At 42.7% G+C, this 23544-nt stretch overlaps 1 protein-coding gene across 2 annotated transcripts in view; it reads right to left on the reverse strand.

Annotated features, from left to right (window-relative positions):
- The window catches only part of LOC128685186 (venom phosphodiesterase-like), a 150829-nt gene that overhangs the window by 63537 nt on the left and 63748 nt on the right, over positions 1-23544 (reverse strand). For both annotated transcript variants that reach the window (XM_070082806.1, XM_070082807.1), the window contains 3 exons: positions 18303-18413; positions 16484-16591; positions 3346-3577 (listed from right to left, as the gene is read on the reverse strand). In XM_070082806.1, coding sequence (XP_069938907.1) covers positions 3346-3577; positions 16484-16591; positions 18303-18413 — 451 coding nt within the window. The remainder of the gene's footprint in view (positions 1-3345; positions 3578-16483; positions 16592-18302; positions 18414-23544) is intronic.

Raw genomic sequence — 23544 nt, forward strand, 5'->3', positions numbered from 1 at the left:
GTAGAGCCTCACCTGGGTGTTATTGTGATGTGTAGAGCCTCACCTGGGTGTTATTGTGATGTGTAGAGCCTCACCTGGGTGTTATTGTGATGTGTAGAGCCTCACCTGGGTGTTATTGTGATGTGTAGAGCCTCACCTGGGTGTTATTGTGATGTGTAGAGCCTCACCTGGGTGTTATTGTGATGTGTAGAGCCTCACCTGGGTGTTATTGTGTTGTGTAGAGCCTCACCTGGGTGTTATTATGATGTGTAGAGCCTCACCTGGGTGTTATTGTGGTGTGTAGAGCCTCACCTGGGTGTTATTGTGATGTGTAGAGCCTCACCTGGGTGTTATTGTGATGTGTAGAGCCTCACCTGGGTGTTATTGTGATGTGTAGAGCCTCACCTGGGTGTTATTGTGATGTGTAGAGCCTCACCTGGGTGTTATTGTGATGTGTAGAGCCTCACCTGGGTGTTATTGTGATGTGTAGAGCCTCACCTGGGTGTTATTGTGATGTGTAGAGCCTCACCTGGGTGTTATTGTGATGTGTAGAGCCTCACCTGGGTGTTATTGTGATGTGTAGAGCCTCACCTGGGTGTTATTGTGATGTGTAGAGCCTCACCTGGGTGTTATTGTGATGTGTAGAGCCTCACCTGGGTGTTATTGTGATGTGTAGAGCCTCACCTGGGTGTTATTGTGATGTGTAGAGCCTCACCTGGGTGTTATTGTGATGTGTAGAGCCTCACCTGGGTGTTATTGTGATGTGTAGAACCTCATCTGGGTGTTATTGTGATGTGTAGAGCCTCAACTGGGTGTTATTGTGATGTGTAGAGCCTCACCTGGGTGTTATTGTGTTGTGTAGAGCCTCACCTGGGTGTTATTGTGATGTGTAGAGCCTCACCTGGGTGTTATTGTGGTGTGTAGAGCCTCACCTGGGTGTTATTGTGATGTGTAGAGCCTCACCTGGGTGTTATTGTGATGTGTAGAGCCTCACCTGGGTGTTATTGTGATGTGTAGAGCCTCACCTGGGTGTTGTTGTTATGTGTAGAGCCTCACCTGGGTGTTGCTGTGATGTGTAGAGCCTCACCTGGGTGTTGTTGTGATGTGTAGAGCCTCACCTGGGTGTTATTGTGATGTGTAGAGCCTCAGCTGGGTGTTAGTGTGATGTGTAGAGCCTCACCTGGGTGTTATTGTGATGTGCAGAGCCTCACCTGGGTGTTGTTGTGATGTGTAGAGCCTCACCTGGGTGTTATTGTGATGTGTAGAGCCTCACCTGGGTGTTGTTGTGATGTGTAGAGCCTCACCTGGGTGTTGTTGTGATGTGTAGAGCCTCACCTGGGTGTTGTTGTGATGTGTAGAGCCTCACCTGCGTGTTGTTGTGATGTGTAGAGCCTCACCTGGGTGTTGTTGTGATGTGTAGAGCCTCACCTGGGTGTTATTGTGATGTGTATAGCCTCACCTGGGTGTTGTTGTGATGTGTAGAGCCTCACCTGGGTGTTGTTGTGATGTGTAGAGCCTCACCTGGGTGTTGTTGTGATGTGTAGAGCCTCACCTGGATGTTGCTGTGATGTCTAGAGCCTCACCTAGGTGTTGTTGTGATGTGTAGAGCCTCACCTGTGTGTTGTTGTGATGTGTAGAGCCTCACCTGGGTGTTGTTGTGGTGTGTAGAGCCTCACCTGGGTGTTGTTGTGATGTGTAGAGCCTCACCTGGGTGTTGTTGTGAGGTGTAGAGCCTCACCTGGGTGTTATTGTGATGTGTAGAGCCTCACCTGGGTGTTGTTGTGGTGTGTAGAGCCTCACCTGGGTGTTGTTGTGATGTGTAGAGCCTCACCTGGGTGTTGTTGTGATGTGTAAAGCCTCACCTGGGTGTTGTGATGTGTAGAGCCTCACCTGGGCGTTGTTGTTATGTGTAGAGCCTCACCTGGGTGTTGTTGTGGTGTGTAGAGCCTTACCTGGGTGTTGTTGTGATGTGTAGAGCCTCACCTGGGTGTTGTTGTGATGTGTAGAGCCTCACCTGGGTGTTGTTGTGATGTGTAGAGCCTCACCTGGGCGTTGTTGTGATGTGTAGAGCCTCACCTGGGTGTTGTTGTGATGTGTAGAGCCTCACCTGGGTGTTGTTGTGGTGTGTAGAGCCTCACCTGGGTGTTGTTGTGATGTGTAGAGCCTCACCTGGGTGTTGTTGTGATGTGTAGAGCCTCACCTGGGTGTTGTTGTGATGTGTAGAGCCTCACCTGGGTGTTGTTGTGATGTGTAAAGCCTCACCTGCGTGTTGTTGTGATGTGTAGAGCCTCACCTGGGTGTTGTTGTGATGTGTAGAGCCTCACCTGGGTGTTGTTGTGATGTGTAGAGCCTCACCTGGGTGTTGTTGTGATGTGTAGAGCCTCACCTGGGTGTTGTTGTGATGTGTAGAGCCTCACCTGGGTGTTGTTGTGATGTGTAGAGCCTCACCTGGGTGTTGTTGTGATGTGTAGAGCCTCACCTGGGTGTTGTTTTGATGTGTATAGCCTCACCTGGGTGTTGTTGTGATGCGTAGAGCCTCACCTGGGTGTTGTTTTGATGTGTAGAGCCTCACCTGGGTGTTGTTGTGATATGTAGAGCCTCACCTGGGTGTTGTTGTGGTATGTAGAGCCTCACCTGGGTGTTGTTGTGATGTGTAGAGCCTCACCTGTGTGTTGTTGTGATGTGTAGAACCGCACCTGGGCGTTGTTGTGATGTGTAGAGCCTCACCTGGGTGTTGTTGTTATGTGTAGAGCTTCACCTGGGCGTTGTTGTGATATGTAGAGCCTCACCTGGGTGTTGTTGTGGTATGTAGAGCCTCACCTGGGTGTTGTTGTGATGTGTATAGCCTCACCTTGGTGTTGTAGTGATGTGTAGAGCCTCACCTGGGCGTTGTTGTGATGTGTAGAGCCTCACCTGGGTGTTGTTGTGATGTGTAGAGCCTCACCTGGGCGTTGTTGTGATGTGTAGAGCCTTACCTGGGTGTTGTTGTGATGTGTAGAGCCTCACCTGGGCGTTGTTGTGATGTGTAGAGCCTCACCTGGGTGTTGTTGTGATGTGTAGAGCCTCACCTGGGCGTTGTTGTGATATGTAGAGCCTCACCTGGGTGTTGTAGTGGTGTGTAGAGCCTCACCTGGGTGTTGTGATGTGTAGAGCCTCACCTGGGCGTTGTTGTGATGTGTAGAGCCTCACCTGGGCGTTGTTGTGATATGTAAAGCCTCACCTGGGTGTTGTGATGTGTAGAGCCTCACCTGTCTGTTATTGTGATGTAAAGAGCCTCACCTGGGTGCTGTTCGGATATGTGGAGCCTCCCCTGGGTATTGTGAAGTGTAGAGTCTCACCTGGGTGTTGTAAAGTGTCGAGCCTTACCTGGGGTGTTGTTGTGAGGTGTAAACCTGCTAAAGACACCTTTCCAGAATCTGGTCTTGTTTGTGAGGTCAGGAATGTAGGTTGTGAGGTTGATGGTGTTGCGTTGACCAGCCACCGTCATGCCGTGGTCTGACACTACAAGCAGGTTGACGCAGGACAGCAAGTGGCGAGCCTGCAGCCCCTTCACCAGGCGAGACATCAGGGAATCTAACTCCGCCAGCGTCTCCTCCACCTGTAGTGTGGAGTGCGGGGCATGTTGGATAGATCGTGAGTGCTCACAACATGGGTAGGAAGTGTGCCCTTCGTGGGCATAGCAAAGCTTGATTACAGTAAGGTTTACCATACACAAAATCTTTTTTATGCCATGAGTACATGATATAAAGATCTTGAGTATATGTCTATCCATGGGTAGTTATTTTACGCTTGGGAGGGTCATTGGTAATATTGAAAAAAAGTGTTATGCCCCTTGGTCATAATTACTTATTAATACGATATTTCTTCACTTAATATTATATTCAGGGTTTCTTTAAAAATAGCTAAATTAAAGATTCGTCTAGTTTATAATATTATGACTCTAAATTATATAACTATGGATTATATATCCGGGTATTATTTATGTATATATTATTTTTTTATATGTTTAGGTAGAGAATTAGGCGACTGGAAAAGTTCAAAGACTAGAGGCGAAGTACCTGGTGGATGGTTTCTACCTCTCCACCCTCCCCTATACCGAGTTGACATTAAACCTGAGCGTTCCGCTCAGGGCAGTTCGCTCTCTCCTCTGGTATTGTGAGCATTTACATAAGAGGCTCTTCTAGCTCCTCCATATTATCTCCAGAGCCGTCACAAGGGGATTTTGCTAGACAGTTCTGCCCTTCTAGAGAAAACTTCCAGTACAGAAATAGCCTTCCTTAGTCTGTGATTAACTCTTACCAGTTGCCGACATGGTGAAGTGTATATATTACCTGGAGTTTACCTGGAGAGAGTTTCGGGGTTCAACGCCCCCGCGGCCCGGTCTGTGACCAGGCCTCCTGGTGGATCAGCGCCTGATCAACCAGGCTGTTGCTGCTGGCTGCACGCAAACCAACGTACGAGCCACAGCCCGGCTGATCAGGAACTGACTTTAGGTGCTTGTCCAGTGCCAGCTTGAAGACTGCCAGGGGTCTGTTGGTAATCCCCCTTATGTGTGCTGGGAGGCAGTTGAACAGTCTCGGGCCCCTGACACTTATTGTATGGTCTCTTAACGTGCTAGTGACACCCCTGCTTTTCATTGGGGGGATGGTGCATCGTCTGCCAAGTCTTTTGCTTTCGTAGTGAGTGATTTTCGTGTGCAAGTTCGGTACTAGTCCCTCTAGGATTTTCCAGGTGTATATAATCATGTATCTCTCCCTCCTGCGTTCCAGGGAATACAGGTTTAGAAACCTCAAGCGCTCCCAGTAATTGAGGTGTTTTATCTCCGTTATGCGCGCCGTGAAAGTTCTCTGTACATTTTCTAGGTCGGCAATTTCACCTGCCTTGAAAGGTGCTGTTAGAGTGCAGCAATATTCCAGCCTAGATAGAACAAGTGACCTGAAGAGTGTCATCATGGGCTTGGCCTCCCTAGTTTTGAAGGTTCTCATTATCCATCCTGTCATTTTTCTAGCAGATGCAATTGATACAATGTTATGGTCCTTGAAGGTGAGATCCTCCGACATAATCACTCCCAGGTCTTTGACGTTGGTGTTTCGCTCTATTTTGTGGCCAGAATTTGTTTTGTACTCTGATGAAGATTTAATTTCCTCATGTTTACCATATCTGAGTAATTGAAATTTCTCATCGTTGAACTTCATATTGTTTTCTGCAGCCCACTGAAAGATTTGGTTGATGTCCGCCTGGAGCCTTGCAGTGTCTGCAATGGAAGACACTGTCATGCAGATTCGGGTGTCATCTGCAAAGGAAGACACGGTGCTGTGGCTGACATCCTTGTCTATGTCGGATATGAGGATGAGGAACAAGATGGGAGCTAGTACTGTGCCTTGTGGAACAGAGCTTTTCAGAGCTTTTCAGAGAGGAAGTGACAAATAACCTCGATATTAATGTTAATTTGTTAAGACAGTTGTATACTGTGGTGCCCTACTAAAGAAGTTGATAGTTCTACATATATATTCAGGAGTTACCTGGAGTTAGTGAAAGGAAAGGCTTGAAAATCTTAGTGCATTAAATAAAATCCGGAAAAGACCTTTAAGTTCTTATTAAGCCTTGGATGACTCATTGTACATCAACACTTCCTGGCACCTGTTATACCTTTTGCTACGAGAAGCACTGATCAGTGGCTTACAGGCCAGACTCGTAACATATAGTGATACCGACATGACGTGAAAAAAGATACTTATATACAGTTGAGGACATTTATGAGCGGGAACGTCTCGCCACAAGTGACTTCGTCAGGACTGAAGAAGTCTCTCGTAGAGAAACGTCTCCTCTAATAAATGGTATACAATGCTGGGTATCTTTATTGTTGAAACTATTGTAACGTTTCGCCTACATGGAAGGGTTTTTCATTCAAATACAGAGAAGAATTAATGTATAGATAGGAAAAGTGGCCAGGTTAAGATGATGTACGGAGTCCATCAAGCTTGAAGAAGGAGGTTTTAAGGTGGTCAGCCCCTCAGCCTGGAGAAGAGTTCATCTTCATGGTCTGGAACAATGTGAAGTTTTTGTATTGACATATCTGCACGCTTCTAGTACGGCAAATATTGAACGAATAGGGGACTATGCAGGGCCTGTGGAAGGGGGGAGGGGACAGAAGGTATTCAGACAATTCAAGGAACTGGATAACAGATCCAATTCCCTAGATCAAGAGCCCCTCACCAGCGTCGAGGAACCTCCCTTAAGGGGTGTCTCTTGTCAAGACTTGGGGACCCAAACAGGAAAACATACAGTTGTGTGCATATTAACTGGGACAATGATGAAATAAGACATTTATTTGGAAAATAAATGTTTATTTGAGTAATACAAGGCAATGATATGACAGGTAATTGATTTAATAAGAGATTTGACTACCGGTGGTATTTATAAGCACTTCTACACGCTATCACAGAATCGGTCAATGTTGAACACATTTTGACAAGTTCTTCGTCGTGGTACCAGGTCCAATTAACAGCAGCAATTAGCTTCTCCACAGTTGAACAGTCCTGTTTCGCTATCCTGCATTTGGTTATTGCCCATGGATTCCCATTTGGGTTGAGGTCAGGGGAGTTTCCAAGCCAGTTTAGAGAGCTTAGCCCACTCTCCTGGAAGAATGTCAGCAATTTTCTGGAAGTGTGGCATGGAGCAAGATCCTGCTGCAAAATACCTTCTCCATCAGGAAAGCCTCTATCACAATGGGAAGCAAATGAGTTGCTAGGATTGCCTTATATTTGTCACTGTTCATCGTTCCCTCTGCAATAACAAGTCTTACAGCGCCTTTGCGGTAAAACTACCCCAAAACATCTTAAGTGGGTGTTTTGGCGCTTGTTGAATGTGTCCATTCCGAAGAGGTTTGCGTTTGCTACGTCTCACTACCACTGATCTGTACCCATGTACTTCGTATTGCGCCACATCTGAAAATATAGCTTTTCTCCATTCATCTGCCGTCCATCCTTTATGAACGAGTGCCCACTACAGCTGTTTTGTCTTCCTAGCAACAGTCAATAATTGTTTCTTATTAACCGGCTTTCTGGCAGTTCTGCCAACTTCAAGGATCCTTCATCGAACAGTTGATGAATCAACATTTACGTCAGCTGAAGCCAAATCTCTTTCTGTATGTCTTTGCTCTTTTTTTTTTGGGGGGGGAGGGATCCTTCACACTATTTCTTATGATTTGTGAAGTATTGTCTTGCGTTTTCTCTCACCAAATTAATAAAGAAAACCAACTGTACTACTCCAGCAGATTCACTGACACAAGAGGAGATATAAAAAAGACCTGGAAAACACTTTCCCAGATTCTGGGGACCCACAAACTGAAAAAAACAAGAATATTGTTCTAACTAAACCTCATGACACATCACTGCATCCCACTGATACAGCTAACAAGATAAACGACTTCTTCTCAAACATAGGATCTAATCTCGCCAGTAAAATCCCACGTACCAATGCCCATGCCAGGGACTACCTAGATGGGAATTTCCCAAATTCCTTCTATCTTGTACCAACTGAGCCCACGGAAGTCACCGCGATCATAAAGTCACTTAAAAATAACTCGGAGAATCTGTCTCATGTCCAACCATTATTGTACAAGCGAGCGGCCCATGTCCTTTTGCATGCTATTACGTTACTTTTTAACAAGTCACTAGAAACTAGCACTTTCCCGACATTACTCAAGACAGCAAGGGTTACACCAATACATAAAGGTGGTGACCCTACAGACGTAAACAACTATAGGCCAATATCAAACTTACCATTGCTATCCAAAATCTTCGAGAAACTCGTGCACAGGAGACTATATTCGTTTATAACGTCACAAAACATATTCAACCCCTGCCAATTTGGATTCAGGAAAAATAAAAGCACTAATGATGCAATTATAAAAATGCTAGACCTGCTTTACAAAGCATTGGAAAATAAGGAATATCCGCTAGGAATTTTTATTGACCTAAGAAAAGCTTTTGACACAGACCACGGCATCCTACTCCACAAACTTGACCACTATGGTATAAGAGGCCATGCGCTTGCATATTTTAAATCCTACCTTTCTAATAGGTATCAGTATGTCACCAATAAAGACACAGCCTCATCAATACGGCCACTTGATACTGAAGTTCCGCAGGGAAGTGTCCTTGGACCCCTTCTCTTCCTCATTTACATCAATGATCTTCCAAACATATCCCAACACCTGAAACCCATTCTCTTTGGTGACGACACGACTTATGTACTTATGTCATCTCCCACCCTAATCTTGCCACCCTCAACACCATTGTTAACGAGAAGCTGCTCAAAATATCGACTTGGATGACAGCCAATAAACTTACACTTAACACTGACAAAACCTACTGTATTATGTTTGGTAGCAGAGCAGGTGTTGCGCAACTTAACATTAAGATCGACAACACTCCAATTGTCAGACATAATGAGGGCAAATTCCTTGGCCTATACCTCGACAACAACCTAAATTTCAGCACCCATACCCAACACAACAAAAAAGTATCCAAAACGGTGGGGATCCTCTCCAAGATACAATACGACGTACCTCAAATTGCCCTTCTCACACTATACCTGGGAGACAGTAATGGTGAAGCTGGAGATTTTGTCCAGGTAGTCGGGAATTATACGCAGGAAGGAATACATATAAATGACCTCATAGGGGACAGGAGCCATAGTAGGGAAACAAGTGTAGTCAAAGATAAGATAAAACCAATATTGCAAACTAGAAATACCGCAGGAAATAGCAAACAAGAGGACTCCAATAGCAATAGTGAGGATAAATTACCAAAAACAACTGGTGGGAGCTCCATTGTTGGTGCTAGGGAGGATAGAAGTAAGACAGGGAAACATGCACCAACAGGGAATACAGTCACAGAAACCCAAGGCAAGCGGAAACCAAGCCTGTGCACATACTATGCACTTGGTATCTGCTGGCATGGGAAATCTGGAAAAACAGATGGGACGTGCAACTATGACCACCCTAGAAAATGCCATGCCCATATGACAACAGGAAAATGCAAACTCCCTTCCTGTAAGCTTTTTCACCCTGAAATGTGTACCTCTTCAGTACAGGAAAGACTGTGCTATAACTTAAATTGCCAGGCATACCATCTAAAGGGGACAAAAAGATACAAAACATCCAGGCCATGGGAAAACCTGGGTAGCCACAGCCACTCAAGAGGGAGAGGTTTTTTAGTGCCAGGAAGGAAAAAAAACTGGCAGGAAATGGCAGAAATCGTACACCAAATCCAGTCATTCCTGGAGTGGAACCACAGTCGATGGCCTCCACTCCAAACCAACAGATACAGATACTAATGCCGGAAAAAAAATCCCCCCCCCCAGTACCAACAATACCACCAGTCCGATAACATTCTTCTTTGCAAATATACAGGGTCTAAAGCCAGCAACAAACAACAAAATACCTTTCATCCGTGGACTGCTTGCAGAGGCAAAGGCAATGTTCGCGGCTTTCACTGAGACCCACATAAAGGATCACTTGGACAATGAAATATGGATCCCAGGTTACAACCTATACAGATGTGACAGAGTGAACAGGCAAAAGGGGGGGGGGGTTGGCCTGTACATTGCAGAGTCACTTGTTTGCACAGAACTGCTTAATGCCTCAAATGACGTAGTGGAAGTTTTAGCAGTAAAGGTCGAGAACCAAAACCTAGTCATTGTGGTAGTCTACAAGCCTCCGGATGCAACATCCCAGCAATTCCAGGAACAACTGTTAAAAATTGACCACTGTCTGGAAAATCTTCCAGCTCCTGCACCCAACATCTTGCTCCTGGGGGATTTCAACTTAAGGCACCTAAAATGGAGGAATATAGCAAATAATATTGTTGCAGTAATAACACCAGGAGGCAGCTCTAATGAAAACTCACACTCACACGAGCTTTTAAATCTCTGCACAAAATTCAATTTAAACCAGCAAATAATAGAGCCTACTAGACTGGAGAATACACTAGACCTCATATTCACTAACAATGATGATCTGATAAGAAATGTCACCATATCAAAAACAATATACTCAGATCACAACATAATTGAGGTTCAGACATGTATGCGAGGAGCCCCAGACCGACAAAATGAGACTAGTCACGAGGGAGCATTCACCAAATTCAACTTCAATAACAAAAACATAAAGTGGGACCAAGTAAACCAAGTCCTAACCGATATAAGCTGGGAAGATATACTAAGCAACACAGACCCAAACTTATGCCTAGAACAGATTAACTCGGTGGCACTCGATGTATGCACAAGGCTTATTCCTCTAAGAAAAAGGAGGAGTAGATGTAAAATAGAAAGAGACAGGCGCTCCCTTTACAGGCGACGGAAAAGAATAACAGAGCGGCTAAAAGAGGTCAATATATCTGAAATGCGCAGGGAGACACTGGTCAGAGAAATAGCAAGCATCGAACTTAAGCTAAAAGAATCCTTTAGGAGTCAGGAATCGTGGGAAGAACTAAAAGCTATAAATGAAATCGAAAGAAACCCAAAGTATTTCTTCTCCTATGCCAAATCAAAATCGAGAACAACACCCAGTATTGGGCCCCTACTTAAACAAGATGGGTCCTACACAGATGACAGCAAGGAAATGAGTGAGCTACTCAAGTCCCAATATGACTCAGTTTTTAGCAAGCCGCTAACCAGACTGAGAGTCGAAGATCAAAATGAATTTTTTATGAGAGAGCCACAAAATTTGATTAACACAAGCCTATCCGATGTTATCCTGACGCCAAATGACTTCGAACAGGCGATAAATGACATGCCCATGCACTCTGCCCCAGGGCCAGACTCATGGAACTCTGTGTTCATCAAGAACTGCAAGAAGCCCCTATCACGAGCCTTTTCCATCCTATGGAGAGGGAGCATGGACACGGGGGTCGTCCCTCAGTTACTAAAAACAACAGACATAGCCCCACTCCACAAAGGGGGCAGTAAAGCAACAGCAAAGAACTACAGACCAATAGCACTAACATCCCATATCATAAAAATCTTTGAAAGGGTCCTAAGAAGCAAGATCACCACCCATCTAGAAACCCATCAGTTACACAACCCAGGGTAACATGGGTTTAGAACAGGTCGCTCCTGTCTGTCTCAACTACTGGATCACTACGACAAGGTCCTAAATGCACTAGAAGACAAAAAGAATGCAGATGTAATATATACAGACTTTGCAAAAGCCTTCGACAAGTGTGACCATGGCGTAATAGCGCACAAAATGCGCGCTAAAGGAATAACAGGAAAAGTCGGTCGAAGGATCTATAATTTCCTCACTAACAGAACACAGAGAGTAGTCGTCAACAGAGTAAAGTCCGAGGCAGCTACGGTGAAAAGCTCTGTTCCACAAGGCACAGTACTAGCTCCCATCTTGTTCCTCATCCTCATATCCGACATAGACAAGGATGTCAGCCACAGCACCGTGTCTTCCTTTGCAGATGACACCCGAATCTGCATGACAGTGTCTTCCATTGCAGACACTGCAAGGCTCCAGGCGGACATCAACCAAATCTTTCAGTGGGCTGCAGAAAACAATATGAAGTTCAACGATGAGAAATTTCAATTACTCAGATATGGTAAACATGAGGAAATTAAATCTTCATCAGAGTACAAAACAAATTCTGGCCACGAAATAGAGCGAAACACCAACGTCAAAGACCTGGGAGTGATTATGTCGGAGGATCTCACCTTCAAGGACCATAACATTGTATCAATCGCATCAAAACTAGGGATGCCAAGCCCATGATGACACTCTTCAGGTCACTTGTTCTATCTAGGCTGGAATATTGCTGCACTCTAACAGCACCTTTCAAGGCAGGTGAAATTGCCGACCTAGAAAATGTACAGAGAACTTTCACGGCGCGCATAACGGAGATAAAACACCTCAATTACTGGGAGCGCTTGAGGTTTCTAAACCTGTATTCCCTGGAACGCAGGAGGGAGAGATACATGATTATATACACCTGGAAAATCCTAGAGGGACTAGTACCGAACTTGCACACGAAAATCACTCGCTACGAAAGCAAAAGACTTGGCAGACGATGCACCATCCCCCCAATGAAAAGCAGGGGTGTCACTAGCACGTTAAGAGACCATACAATAAGTGTCAGGGGCCCGAGACTGTTCAACTGCCTCCCAGCACACATAAGGGGGATTACCAACAGACCCCTGGCAGTCTCAGGTCTCCAGGTAAATACCTTTCACTTATATATCCATACCTCACCTATGCTATCTGTGCTTAGGGTTCAACTGCAGCAACACGCCTAAAGCCAATAATAACCCAACAAAAAGCCGCAGTAAGAAAAATCACTAAATCCCATCCCTGGCAACCCCCCCCCCACTCTTCATAGACCTAAACTTACTCCCTGTTCAGAACATCCACACTTACTACTGTGCAATCTATATCTACAGGACCTTAAATTCCAATATTAACCTTGACCTAAAACGCTTTCTTGATAGTTGTGACAGGATCCACAGGCATAACACCAGACACAAACATCTCTATGACATTCCCCGTGTTCGACTAAACCTTTATAAAAATTCAATGTATTTCAAAGGACCTAAAATCTGGAACACCCTACCTGAAAACTCTAGAACTGCAGACACATTCATCAATTTCAAAACTACAGTTAGAAAACATCTTACCTCCCTCATCCACCCCGACAACTAACTACATGATAACCACCTGGTGGTTCAAAATTACACTCACTCACCCACTGACTATAAGCCCAGAAATACTAATCTTAATCTTAAAATAATAAATCCTAACTAGTCATAAGTTTGCCTATGATACTCAAATATAGACACCTTGTATTGTGCCAAAACAAAAGCATTCACACTGCTAAACTCACAAATTATGATGTAGTCACTTAGCCTTAATACTATAATCTGTAAGGATTTAATGTTAAGAATTAATCTAAGTCTGCTCGAAGTGCCTAGCCATGCTAGGTATCCTAGTGGCCCCCTCTGTAATTAGTATTTTATAACATGTAAATCACAAAATACCCAAAACCTGTAAACCCCGCATTGTAACCATTATAGAGAATAAACTTGAATTGAATTGAACTGAATGCAGTGCATTCGTCGTCAGCTTTCTTCAGAATTCGACCAACAGTTGACTTTCCTAGGCTCAGATTTTCGGCGATCTGTCAGATACTCAAATCAGCTACAATATTTGCACGCTTCTTAAGTGTAACATCCATCATGAATTTCAGCAGTAATCATGAACCGAAGGGAAGAATTTGGCATATAGCCAAATTCTCTCCCTTCAATTCATGATTACTGCCTTACAAAACAGAATAACCTTACAGAACAACAGCTGTTATAGCACTGGCGAGAGTCGTAGGGTAACACCACAGCTGGATGGTTGCCAGAAGTCGGCAGCAAGCTCTTCTGAAAAGAAAAGTACCCAATTTGCGTTAATTAAGCCTGAAACTAAGACATATGAGATAATCACAAAATTTGTTCCTGTCCCAATAATTTGCACACTACTGTATTCACCGCTATTCATTCAATATCTCGTCTTTCCAGTAGTACGTCCTTTAAAAAACACTTGCCTTTATTCATTTCTATTTAACACGCTCACTCAAGCCTGCTGGATGTTCAAGCCCCTAAAACTCAAGGCTTCTTTTAGTAGATTCAAGGCTGATTTGCAAACTCTTGGTTGTACATGTTTTTAGAGGGATGTCAAATATAGCATATCATTTAGTGGCAGCTACAGTGAGAGTTTGAGGTAGATGGTGAGTAAGGAGACTGTCATCAGTGGGAAAGAAGGTGAAAGTGAGGAAATTAAAGGAGATAATTAGGGTAACATATAGACAACTACTGTGAGAAAGGTGGACTAGAGAAAGTAATGGTAATGAGGAACGGGAGTTGAAAACTCGTGTAGATTTAAGGATGCGGTGTTATTGTCCAGCAGAAGTTTATGGATGAAGGAGGGTGGGTGTGTGGGGGGGGGGAGCGAGTGATGGAGTGAGATAGAGCTATGTAGATGTTAGGTGTGGAGGGGGGGGGGAGTACATGAGACAGTGTGTAGAATGAAAGAAAGTAAAGCAGCTGGAATAGATGGGATTAAGACAAAAGTGTTAAAAGCTCTCTTTATTGGGCAATAAAGAAGGCGAATTAAGTGCTATCAACGTGAGAGGAAATGTCAATGCAAGATCACTTCTTCCTAAATTGGCAGAGATTAGGATTCTAGCTAACAAAATTAGGGCGGCAGTTATAACCATCTCTGAATCTTGGTTGGATGATACGGTGACTGACGACGAGGTCAAAATAGAAGGTTACAATATAAAACGCTTAGATAGGAACAGAAAGGGTGGTGGAGTATGTGCCTACATTAGAAATGACTTAGCTTACAACCCAAGACCTGATTTAAATAACAATACACTGGAGATTCTATGGTTTGAAGTGCTGCTTCCCAAGACCAAACCCATATTAGTAGGAACTAGTTACCGCCCTCCTACCCAGGACCAGTTCTTAGAAAACTTTTCCAGAGTCTTGTCCGGAGTTGAAAGCAATTCAATAATACTGGGCGACTTCAATATCTGTTTTCAGCAACAAAATAACTATGCAAAAGGTATAAGCAAATTCTAGGATTAAATAGCTACACCCAACTAATTAATAAACCAACCCGGATCACACAGTTCTCAGCCACCCTAATTGACCACATACTTTGCAACCGCGCTGAGAACATTAGTCAACGTCATTACCACAGGTCTTAGTGATCATTTCATCATTTACTTCCGAGACCAGGGTAGCAATTTCCAACTAAATTTAGGTCACTGATAATGAATATCATGGCTAAAATTGTTTGTTAGCTCTACTTTTCAATATAGACCTACGTGTCACAAGAGGTTCCAACACGGCAGTGTTTCTTATCACACTCACAGTCTGACTGACCTGCATTATTGTTCCAGCAGTCATAGAAGATGGTTGTGATGTGCAAGTTTATATTCTGAGGTGAAAGGTGACTGATTTTCTTAGTCAAACACTTTTTAAACTAATAATAAATATTCATTGAGCAAGATATTGATATGCATGTGAGGCATATTATATTAATTTTATTTTCCTACTGAATGATATAAATATTTCTGTTTGGCTCTCGTGCTCTGTATTATAATGATAAATTAATGAATAAATTTTCTGTTTATCTTCTAATTGTTTGTTTTCTTCTTTCAGATGCCTCGTACTTGTGTAAATAGTGCAGACAACTTCTGCTATATTTGTGGTGAGGTGACCTTTGCATCACAGAAGCGCCGTATAACTGCTATGGTTAGAAAGGCACATCACCTATATTTTGGATGCAAGATTGGTGACTAGGATAAGAACTGGGCTCCACACATATTCTGCAACAACTGTGCTACTAACCTTCGTCAATGGTTGAACAGGAAGAGGAAAGGAATGCCTTTTGTTGTGCCAATGACATGGCAGGAGCCAGCAGACCATACCAAGAATTATTTCTGCATGGTACCTCCAGTACATAAAGGTTTGTCAAAGAAAAAAAAAGGTCCACAGAATATCCAAACATTCCATCAGTTATTCTCCCAGTTCCACATGCAGAAAGTCTACCTGTTACTGATGCACCAGCATCCTTCGAGTCAGATGAAGAAAGTGGTGAGGAGGAAGAAGAGAAAGATGACAGTGCTGGATAACAGTGACCGAAACTTTGATGACTCACACTCCTCTAGGCCACATCTCATAACAAAAGGGGAAACTCCATGACCTTGTCAGGGATCTGCAACTATCCAAAAATAAGGCAGAGCTGCTAGGTTCTCGTCTTCAACAGTGAAATCTCCTAGCAGCTGATATAACATGTCACTTAAAATCCACTTTTTGGACTCACATTTAGACTTTTTTTTCCAGCGAACTGTGAGGCAGTTAGTGACATAGTGAAAGGTTTCACCAAGATATTTCAACCATAGAAAAATTATACCAGGGAAATGGGGCACAAGAATGCTTGCAGACTATTGCTGGACATTGGCAAGAGATGATTAAAGAATCATCTATAAGCGTCAAGCAAAAAGGCAGAGAGTAGGTACAGATTAGAGTTTCAAACATATTGACATTGTACGTTTTAATAAAATAATCACATATTACATGTCTCCTATCTTTAAACCTATAAATAAGCATTTTTCAAGGTGATATTTGGATTCAGGACAAGAAAATACATAAGAATTAACTAATCTCATTTAAGAAGCATACACATTGTCAAAAATTGAGCAGAAATTATAATACGCAGTAGTTGCACCTAAATTTTATTCATCAGCTTGCCAGTACTGCATATCATTATATGCTAAGCTTAGAAACTGATACTGGTTCATTATTTAGTTTATTCTCCGTCCTCTACCAAGTTATTAGAAGTAAACTATAGGAATGAGCTGAGGAAAGATAATATCTCTCAGCCTGTAAACTCATCATTGTAAATAATTAAGTTTTATTGGGACACCGAAATGAGTGGAGTGACACTTACCTGAGTGGAGTGAGGACCGTAGTCATGGGCCGTCTCATCAGGTTCATGCATATACAGAGTTATAAAGTCAGGTCTGGTCTCCGGAGGCAGGTCCAACCACATCAACACCTGTCGATGAACACAAAGTTGCAGATGTTCTCCAGGATAAACTCAAGATGATGTCAGCAGGTGTGTTCAGGAAGCAGCAACACTCGGACCATAACCAAGGTGACTGAACTGGACAGTCATTAAGGCTGCATATCACCTCTTCACTAACAGTCAAGAACACTTCTATCCCTAAAATAAAAGTTAAAGTATAGCGTGTATATATACTCCTCGGTGTATATATATACACAGTATACACTGAGAGATCCACACCCCTCGGTGTATATATACACAGTATACACTGAGAGATCTACAGCTCCTCAGTGAATATATACACGGTATACACTGAGAGATCCACACTCCTCGGTGTATATACCCTGGCCAACCAAGGCATAAATAATATTATTTTCAGTATTGTGGTTTGAACACTTCTCAGTAAATAAATTATCATAATTAAATGTATATTTTTTTAAGAACATACTGAAAGCCACATGCCAAGTGTATATAAAGAAGTACTTTAAATTCATTAAATTGTTTATGTATTGCCTAGCAATAAAAAATGTGTATGATTACCTTGTTGTGATTACCTAGTATGTATAACCAGTGGAGCAAAGCGATGCCCTTGGAGCCTTGTGTTTAATGCGTCATGTTGGTTTAAACTTTCCAGTGACTGGAGCATCTCTGTACCTCATTCCTTTACGTCTCTGTAAAGAATATCTTCCTAGTGCTGAATCATGTCGCCACTACTTTTATCACCATTGCTTTTTTACCCCTGACTCAAACACCTGTGTAATACACAACAGTCTACAATCAAGATAGAGATTGATAGTTCTTATGAAAATGTCGGTGTGGACTTGCAAGTACTCTGGTTTCTGTCTCTCCCATCTACAACTATGACCTCTTGTTCTCCCTGTTGATGGGACGAGGCAATATTCTTTGTAGTGTAGACTCCGTTTATAACCTTCTCTGTCATTATTATATCTTCTAACCTACTATTAGTTTTCAACCTTTTTATGCATTTTTTTTTTTAGCTCTGGGAACCATTTTGTAATATTAGTATGTATGGACTTTCACGATTTGATACACTTGATGTATTTAAGGTGAATCCTGTATGTTTTCAATTTATCTCCATTTACATAACTGAAAGCAGTTCTTTTTGTTAATCTATAGGAAGAAGGAGAGATCAATACAATTTAAGGTTGTGGGTATACAGGAAGAAAGAAGCAAGAAAGTTTGTGGACTGACCACTTTGGGTGTTAAAGAGTCTGGTTTCTGCCACATAGTGACGTACTGCTTGGCACTTTCTAAGGTATGTCAACGTGTCATGAAATCTCCGGCGAGTTGGCTTACATGATCTACCAGGTGACATCTTTCTATCTTTCTTCAACGATGTCTCCCACACTCCTCGCTCTCTCCCCGACGATTCTCAATGTTTTCATCACACATTTCATTTCATTATTTGTTCTGTTATCCCTTTCTCCCATTTCCATTACAGACACCAGTCTACTGTTACTAAGAATTCTTCCATCTAGTACTCCACGTTCTCATTTTGTACTGTGCTGATATACCTGGATAATACAGTACAAGGGGACTCACCTGGATAACACATTACAGGGTGACTCATCTGGATAACACATTACAAGGGACTCACCTGGATAACACAGTACAAGGTGACTCACCTGGATAACACAGTACAAGGGGACTCACCTGGATAACACAGTACAAGGTGACTCACCTTGTCAATACGCTGCTGGAAGGGTATAGACTCGTTGTAGTAGTACCAGTGTGTGGGTTGGTTACCATCAACCTCAGAACCAGGCCAGAAGAACGTCGCTGCTCGCTTACCCTTCACACCGTCCACAAAATGTATTAGTTTACGTAGTAATAAACAGCACAACAAAATGAAACACAGGTTAGAGAAATCTGTACATATAGACTTAACCCCCAGATATGAAGTCTCCCTCACCCGTCTTTCACATTTCTAATAATAATAATAATAATAATAATAATAATAATAATAATAATAATAATCTTTATTTCTACAGTTACATGAGATAACTTATACAGATCATAGCTGACATCACTGACATACTTCATAGAAACCCCTGGTTGCAGAGATTTTTCTGGCAGCCTAGGTTAATTTTGATCCCAAGATGCGACCCACACCAGTCGACTAACACCCAGGTACCTACTTACTACTAGATGAACGGAGACAGCAGGTGTCTTAAGGAAACACGCCCCAATGTTTTCACCCATACTAGGCATCGAACTACGAACACTCATTGAATCAGCTGAGTGCGGTACCAACCAAGCTACGGGATACGTATTACCTGGAGTTTACCTGGAGAGAGTTTCGGGTGTCAACGCCCCCGCGGCCCGGTCTGAGACCAGGTCTCATGGTGGATCAGGGTCTGATCAACCAGGCTGTTACTGCTGGCCACAAGCAAGCTGACGTACGAACCACAGCCCGGTTGGTCAGGTATTAACTTTAGGTGCCTGTCCAGTGTCTTCTAGAAGACAGCCAGGGGTCTATTGGTAATCCCCCTTATGTATGCTGGGAGGCAATTGAACAGTCTTGGGCCCCGGACACTCATTGTGTTGTCTCTCAGTGTACTCGTGGGGCCCCTGATTTTCATCGGGGGAATGTTGCATCTCCTGCTGAGTCTTTTGCTTTCAAATGGAGTGATTTTTCGTGTGCAGGTTTGGTACCAATCCCTCCAGGATCTTCCAAGTGTATATTATCATGTATCTCTCTCGCCTGCGTTCGAGGGAATACAGATCAAGGACCTTCAATCGTTCCCAGTAGTTTAGGTGCCTTATCGTACGTATGTGTGCCGTGAAAGTTCTTTGTACACTCTCCAGGTCTGCAATGTCGCCAGCCTTAAGGGGGCCGTTAGTGTACAGCAGTATTCCAGCCTAGAGAGCACAATCGATTTGAAGAGAATTATCATGGGCTTGGCGTCCCTAGTTTTGAAGGTTCTCATTATCCATCCTATCATTTTCCTAGCAGATGAGGCAGATACATTGTTGTGGTCTTTGAAGGTGACATCCTCTGACATTATCACTCCCAGGTCCTTCACATTACTTTTCCGCTTTAGTGTATGGCTAGAATTTGTGGTATACCCTGACATATTTTTAATTTCTTCAAGTTTTCCATATCTGAGTAGTTGAATTTTCTCTTCGTTGAACTTCATATTGTTTTGAGTTGCCCATTCGAAGATTTGGTTGATGTCCGCTTGGAGTCTCGCGGTGTCTGCTATGGAGGTCACTGCCATGGTGATCCGGGTGTCATCTCTTCGTTTATATTTATATGCGTGAAAAAAAATAAGTTGAAGATAGAATGAGTTTAGTGTATATACAGTAAATACATTGTACTGATGCAACATAAATATATTTATTCAGAGGCCCAAAAAGATGGGATAGTAACATATTAGAGATGTATTACCATTATATTTGTAGCAAACAAACTCAAAAGTTAAATGACATTCAGATACGTATTCACAAATTCCCTGAGGTGCAGTCATCACAGGTACAGTCAGCACAGGTACAGTCATCACAGGTACAGTCATCACAGGTACAGTCATCACAGGTACAGTCATCACAGGTACAGTCATCACAGGTACAGTCATCACAGGTACAGTCATCACAGGTACAGTCATCACTGGTACAGTCATCACAGGTACAGTCATCACAGGTACAGTCATCACTGGTACAGTCATCACAGGTACAGTCATCACAGGTACAGTCATCACAGGTACAGTCATCACAGGTACAGTCATCACAGGTACAGTCATCACAGGTACAGTCATCACAGGTACAGTTGTCATGTGGGTTCGATTATGTGGATGGGGTAAAAATACTCACGTAGGCTGGTAGTACGTATAATATATAACAGGAAGAATGGGAAGCACCGTCAGCCGACCTGCCTCTCTCTGCTCCCTATCTTAGACTGACCCACCAGTGCCTACAGGGTGAGTGGTGTTTGAAATCATGCTATGGTTAGCAGCAACATGAATAACAGTCAGTGATTCACACAGACGGTTGGTAGTGAGTCATCTACTGGTACACTGGTTACTGGTAACTGGTTACTAGGAACTGGTACTACTACTGAGAGCTCGGTGATGCTAACGTATGTCGTCCTGACATACAACTAATACAAACTAGAGACGGCAGGTGTACGGCTTGGGCTGACTCTATACAATGTCAAAGTACACAACAATTGAACATTATAACATACATAAGTAGAATATTGGAATGGAAGCTTACGTAACTGAAACTATAATGAAATTGTAATGCAATACAAGGTATAATATAGCACAACTCATCGAATGAAACTCAACGTTGGGATTACACAATAGAAGTGATAAAAAAAAATTTGATCGATCGATCTGTATTCATATGATCTATGGATTCTGAGGAAGGAATATATACAAAGAAAGAAGTGTTTAACAGAAAGGCAGATTCGGTGCACTCAAATCTAGTCTGTTAACTCTCAGAATTCGGAGAGAACATGAACACAAAAAAATATTCTTGAATACTGATAAGTTGATTCTGTAATTATTCATCTATACAGGTTATTTACATTTAACCCCAACTCTGCTAGGGTGAGACTGACATATGCAGAATGGGTGTCATCTCTGGGACGATCAAACTCTGTTGCACTGGCTAACTCATGCCGTATTTGAGGCAAATCTGAATTGGTAGTAACAAATGATACTTGAGGATTTCTCAATACCTGTCATGTACATAGGGAATAACGACATTCAGGTTGATCATCTGACTGAGTATCAGAGGTAGAGAGTACAGGATCAGGAGGATTGTCAGAGTCTGTCACATTAGTCTGGGTTGGAACATCATTATCATCACATGCTAACTTCATATGATCTAAATGCGATTCTTTATACTGACCAGTACAAATTTCTCTAACCTTATACTTATTACCAGTGATATGTTCAACTACTCGATAAGGACCAACAAACTTTTGATCAAGCTTTGGCATTGCAGACGTTTTGTTAAAGTTAATCAGCATAACTCTCGAACCTACTTTGATTTTGGACGGCTTTGCTCTAGTGTTAGCGACTCTTGTAAATTCTGCTGTTGATTTATGAAGTGTTTCACGGATTCTTCTAAAAACACTTTGAGCTAAGCTGGTACGAGTTGCTATGAAATCATCAGGGTTGTAATTTGGTTTCGGATTAGAATATAGCAACTCATAAGTCAAACGTTTATCTACACCATACAATGCATAATGTGGAGTGTCACCTATAGAAACATTGTAAGCAGAATTTATAGCACACTGCACATCAGGTATAACTTCATCCCAAGTTTCACTGTTGGGATTGATAGTGGCTCTCTAGACATCAAGTACTTTCTTATTGGTTCGTTCCGCTAACCCATTGCTGGCAGGATGATGAGGAACAATGGTGTATTTAGAGATCTTGTACAAGGTACACAAATTTTCAAGAATCTCATTACAGAATTCACCACCATTATCCGTTACTAGGGACTTAGGGGTGGTATGCCTGCAGATAATGCGTTCTTTAAACGCTTTAGCTACTGTCACTGCAGTCTTATCTGCAATAGGGACTAACTCACAATAACTGGTGAAATGGTCTACCATAACACACAGATGTTTGTTGCCCTGGAGGGAACATTGGAAATTAGTTAACAAATCTAGCGCAACTCTTTCCCACGGTTCGCTAGTAGTTGGATACACTTGGATTGGATTAGGACCATTAGCATTACCTTTATGTTGCATGCAGACACGACATTTCTTAACACACTCAGAAATATCAGTTGCCATATGAGGCCAAAAGTATTTCAATCTGGCTTGTTTTACTGAACGATCCATACAAGGGTGCGCAACACATGGTACATCGTGAACTAGCTGTAAGGCTACATTCACTAGTGACTGCGGAATTACTAACTGGTATACTCTTCTGCTAGGAGTACCCAACTCGGCTGTTCGATACAGTAATTCTTGGTTCATGACAAAGTCACTAACGGGTGCTGGTGGCTTCACAGTCAGAATAAGATCTTCCTAGAGCAGGAATCGAATCACACCAGACCACATGGGATCTGCTCGTTGAGCATTCTTAACATCTTCGGCAGTAAATGGAGGGTCTGCAGTTACTATACTAACACATCACGATAAGGCATCTGCAACTACATTTGACTTGCCAGGTAAGTGTTCAAAGGTGGGATTGAACTCTTGGATAGTCAAGGTCCATCTGGCTAACCTTCCAGTAGGTTGTTTGTTCTGGAATGACAGTATCAGTGGAGCATGGTCTGTCAAGACATGAACAAAGTACTGATAAATAATGTCTCGGAAGTGCTTTAAAGACCATACTATTGCTAAAGCTTCTTGCTCAGTTACTGTATAATTAAGTTCAGCCTTTGTAAGGACTCGGCTAGCAAATGCAACTGCGTTGTACTTGCCATCAGTCTTCTGAGCTAGTACGGCACCTATGCCAATAGAACTAGCATCAGTTGTCAGATAGAAGGGCTTAGAAAAATCTGGAAATTTCAAAATTGGAGCAGATGTTAGCTTTTCTTTTAAAGTTTGGAATGCTCTTTCTTGACGGAAGGTCCAAACAAAAGGAGCATCTTTCTTAAGCAACCCAGAGGAGCAGCTATGGAAGAAAAATTGGCAATGAAAGATCTATAAAAACCTGCTAAGCCCACAAAGGATCTTACAGCATCAGCAGTTTTGGGAGTTGGAAAATTTAGTACTGCAGTTATTTTACTTTGGTCAGTCGTAACCCCTCTAGGAGTGACTACGTGACCAAGAAACTTGATTTCTGATCTGAAAAATTGACATTTAGACAGTTTGATCTTTAAATTGGCTTCTTCAAGCTTACCAAGTACTACATCAACTCTTTTCAAGTGTATCCACGTCTTTAGACATGACGATTACGTCATCTAAGTACACCATAAGTGCATTACCTATGAGACCTCTAAAGATATTAGTCATGAGC

The sequence above is a fragment of the Cherax quadricarinatus genome, chromosome 8, assembly GCF_038502225.1.
Source record: "Cherax quadricarinatus isolate ZL_2023a chromosome 8, ASM3850222v1, whole genome shotgun sequence".
In the NCBI taxonomy this organism is placed as follows: Eukaryota; Metazoa; Arthropoda; class Malacostraca; order Decapoda; family Parastacidae; genus Cherax; species Cherax quadricarinatus.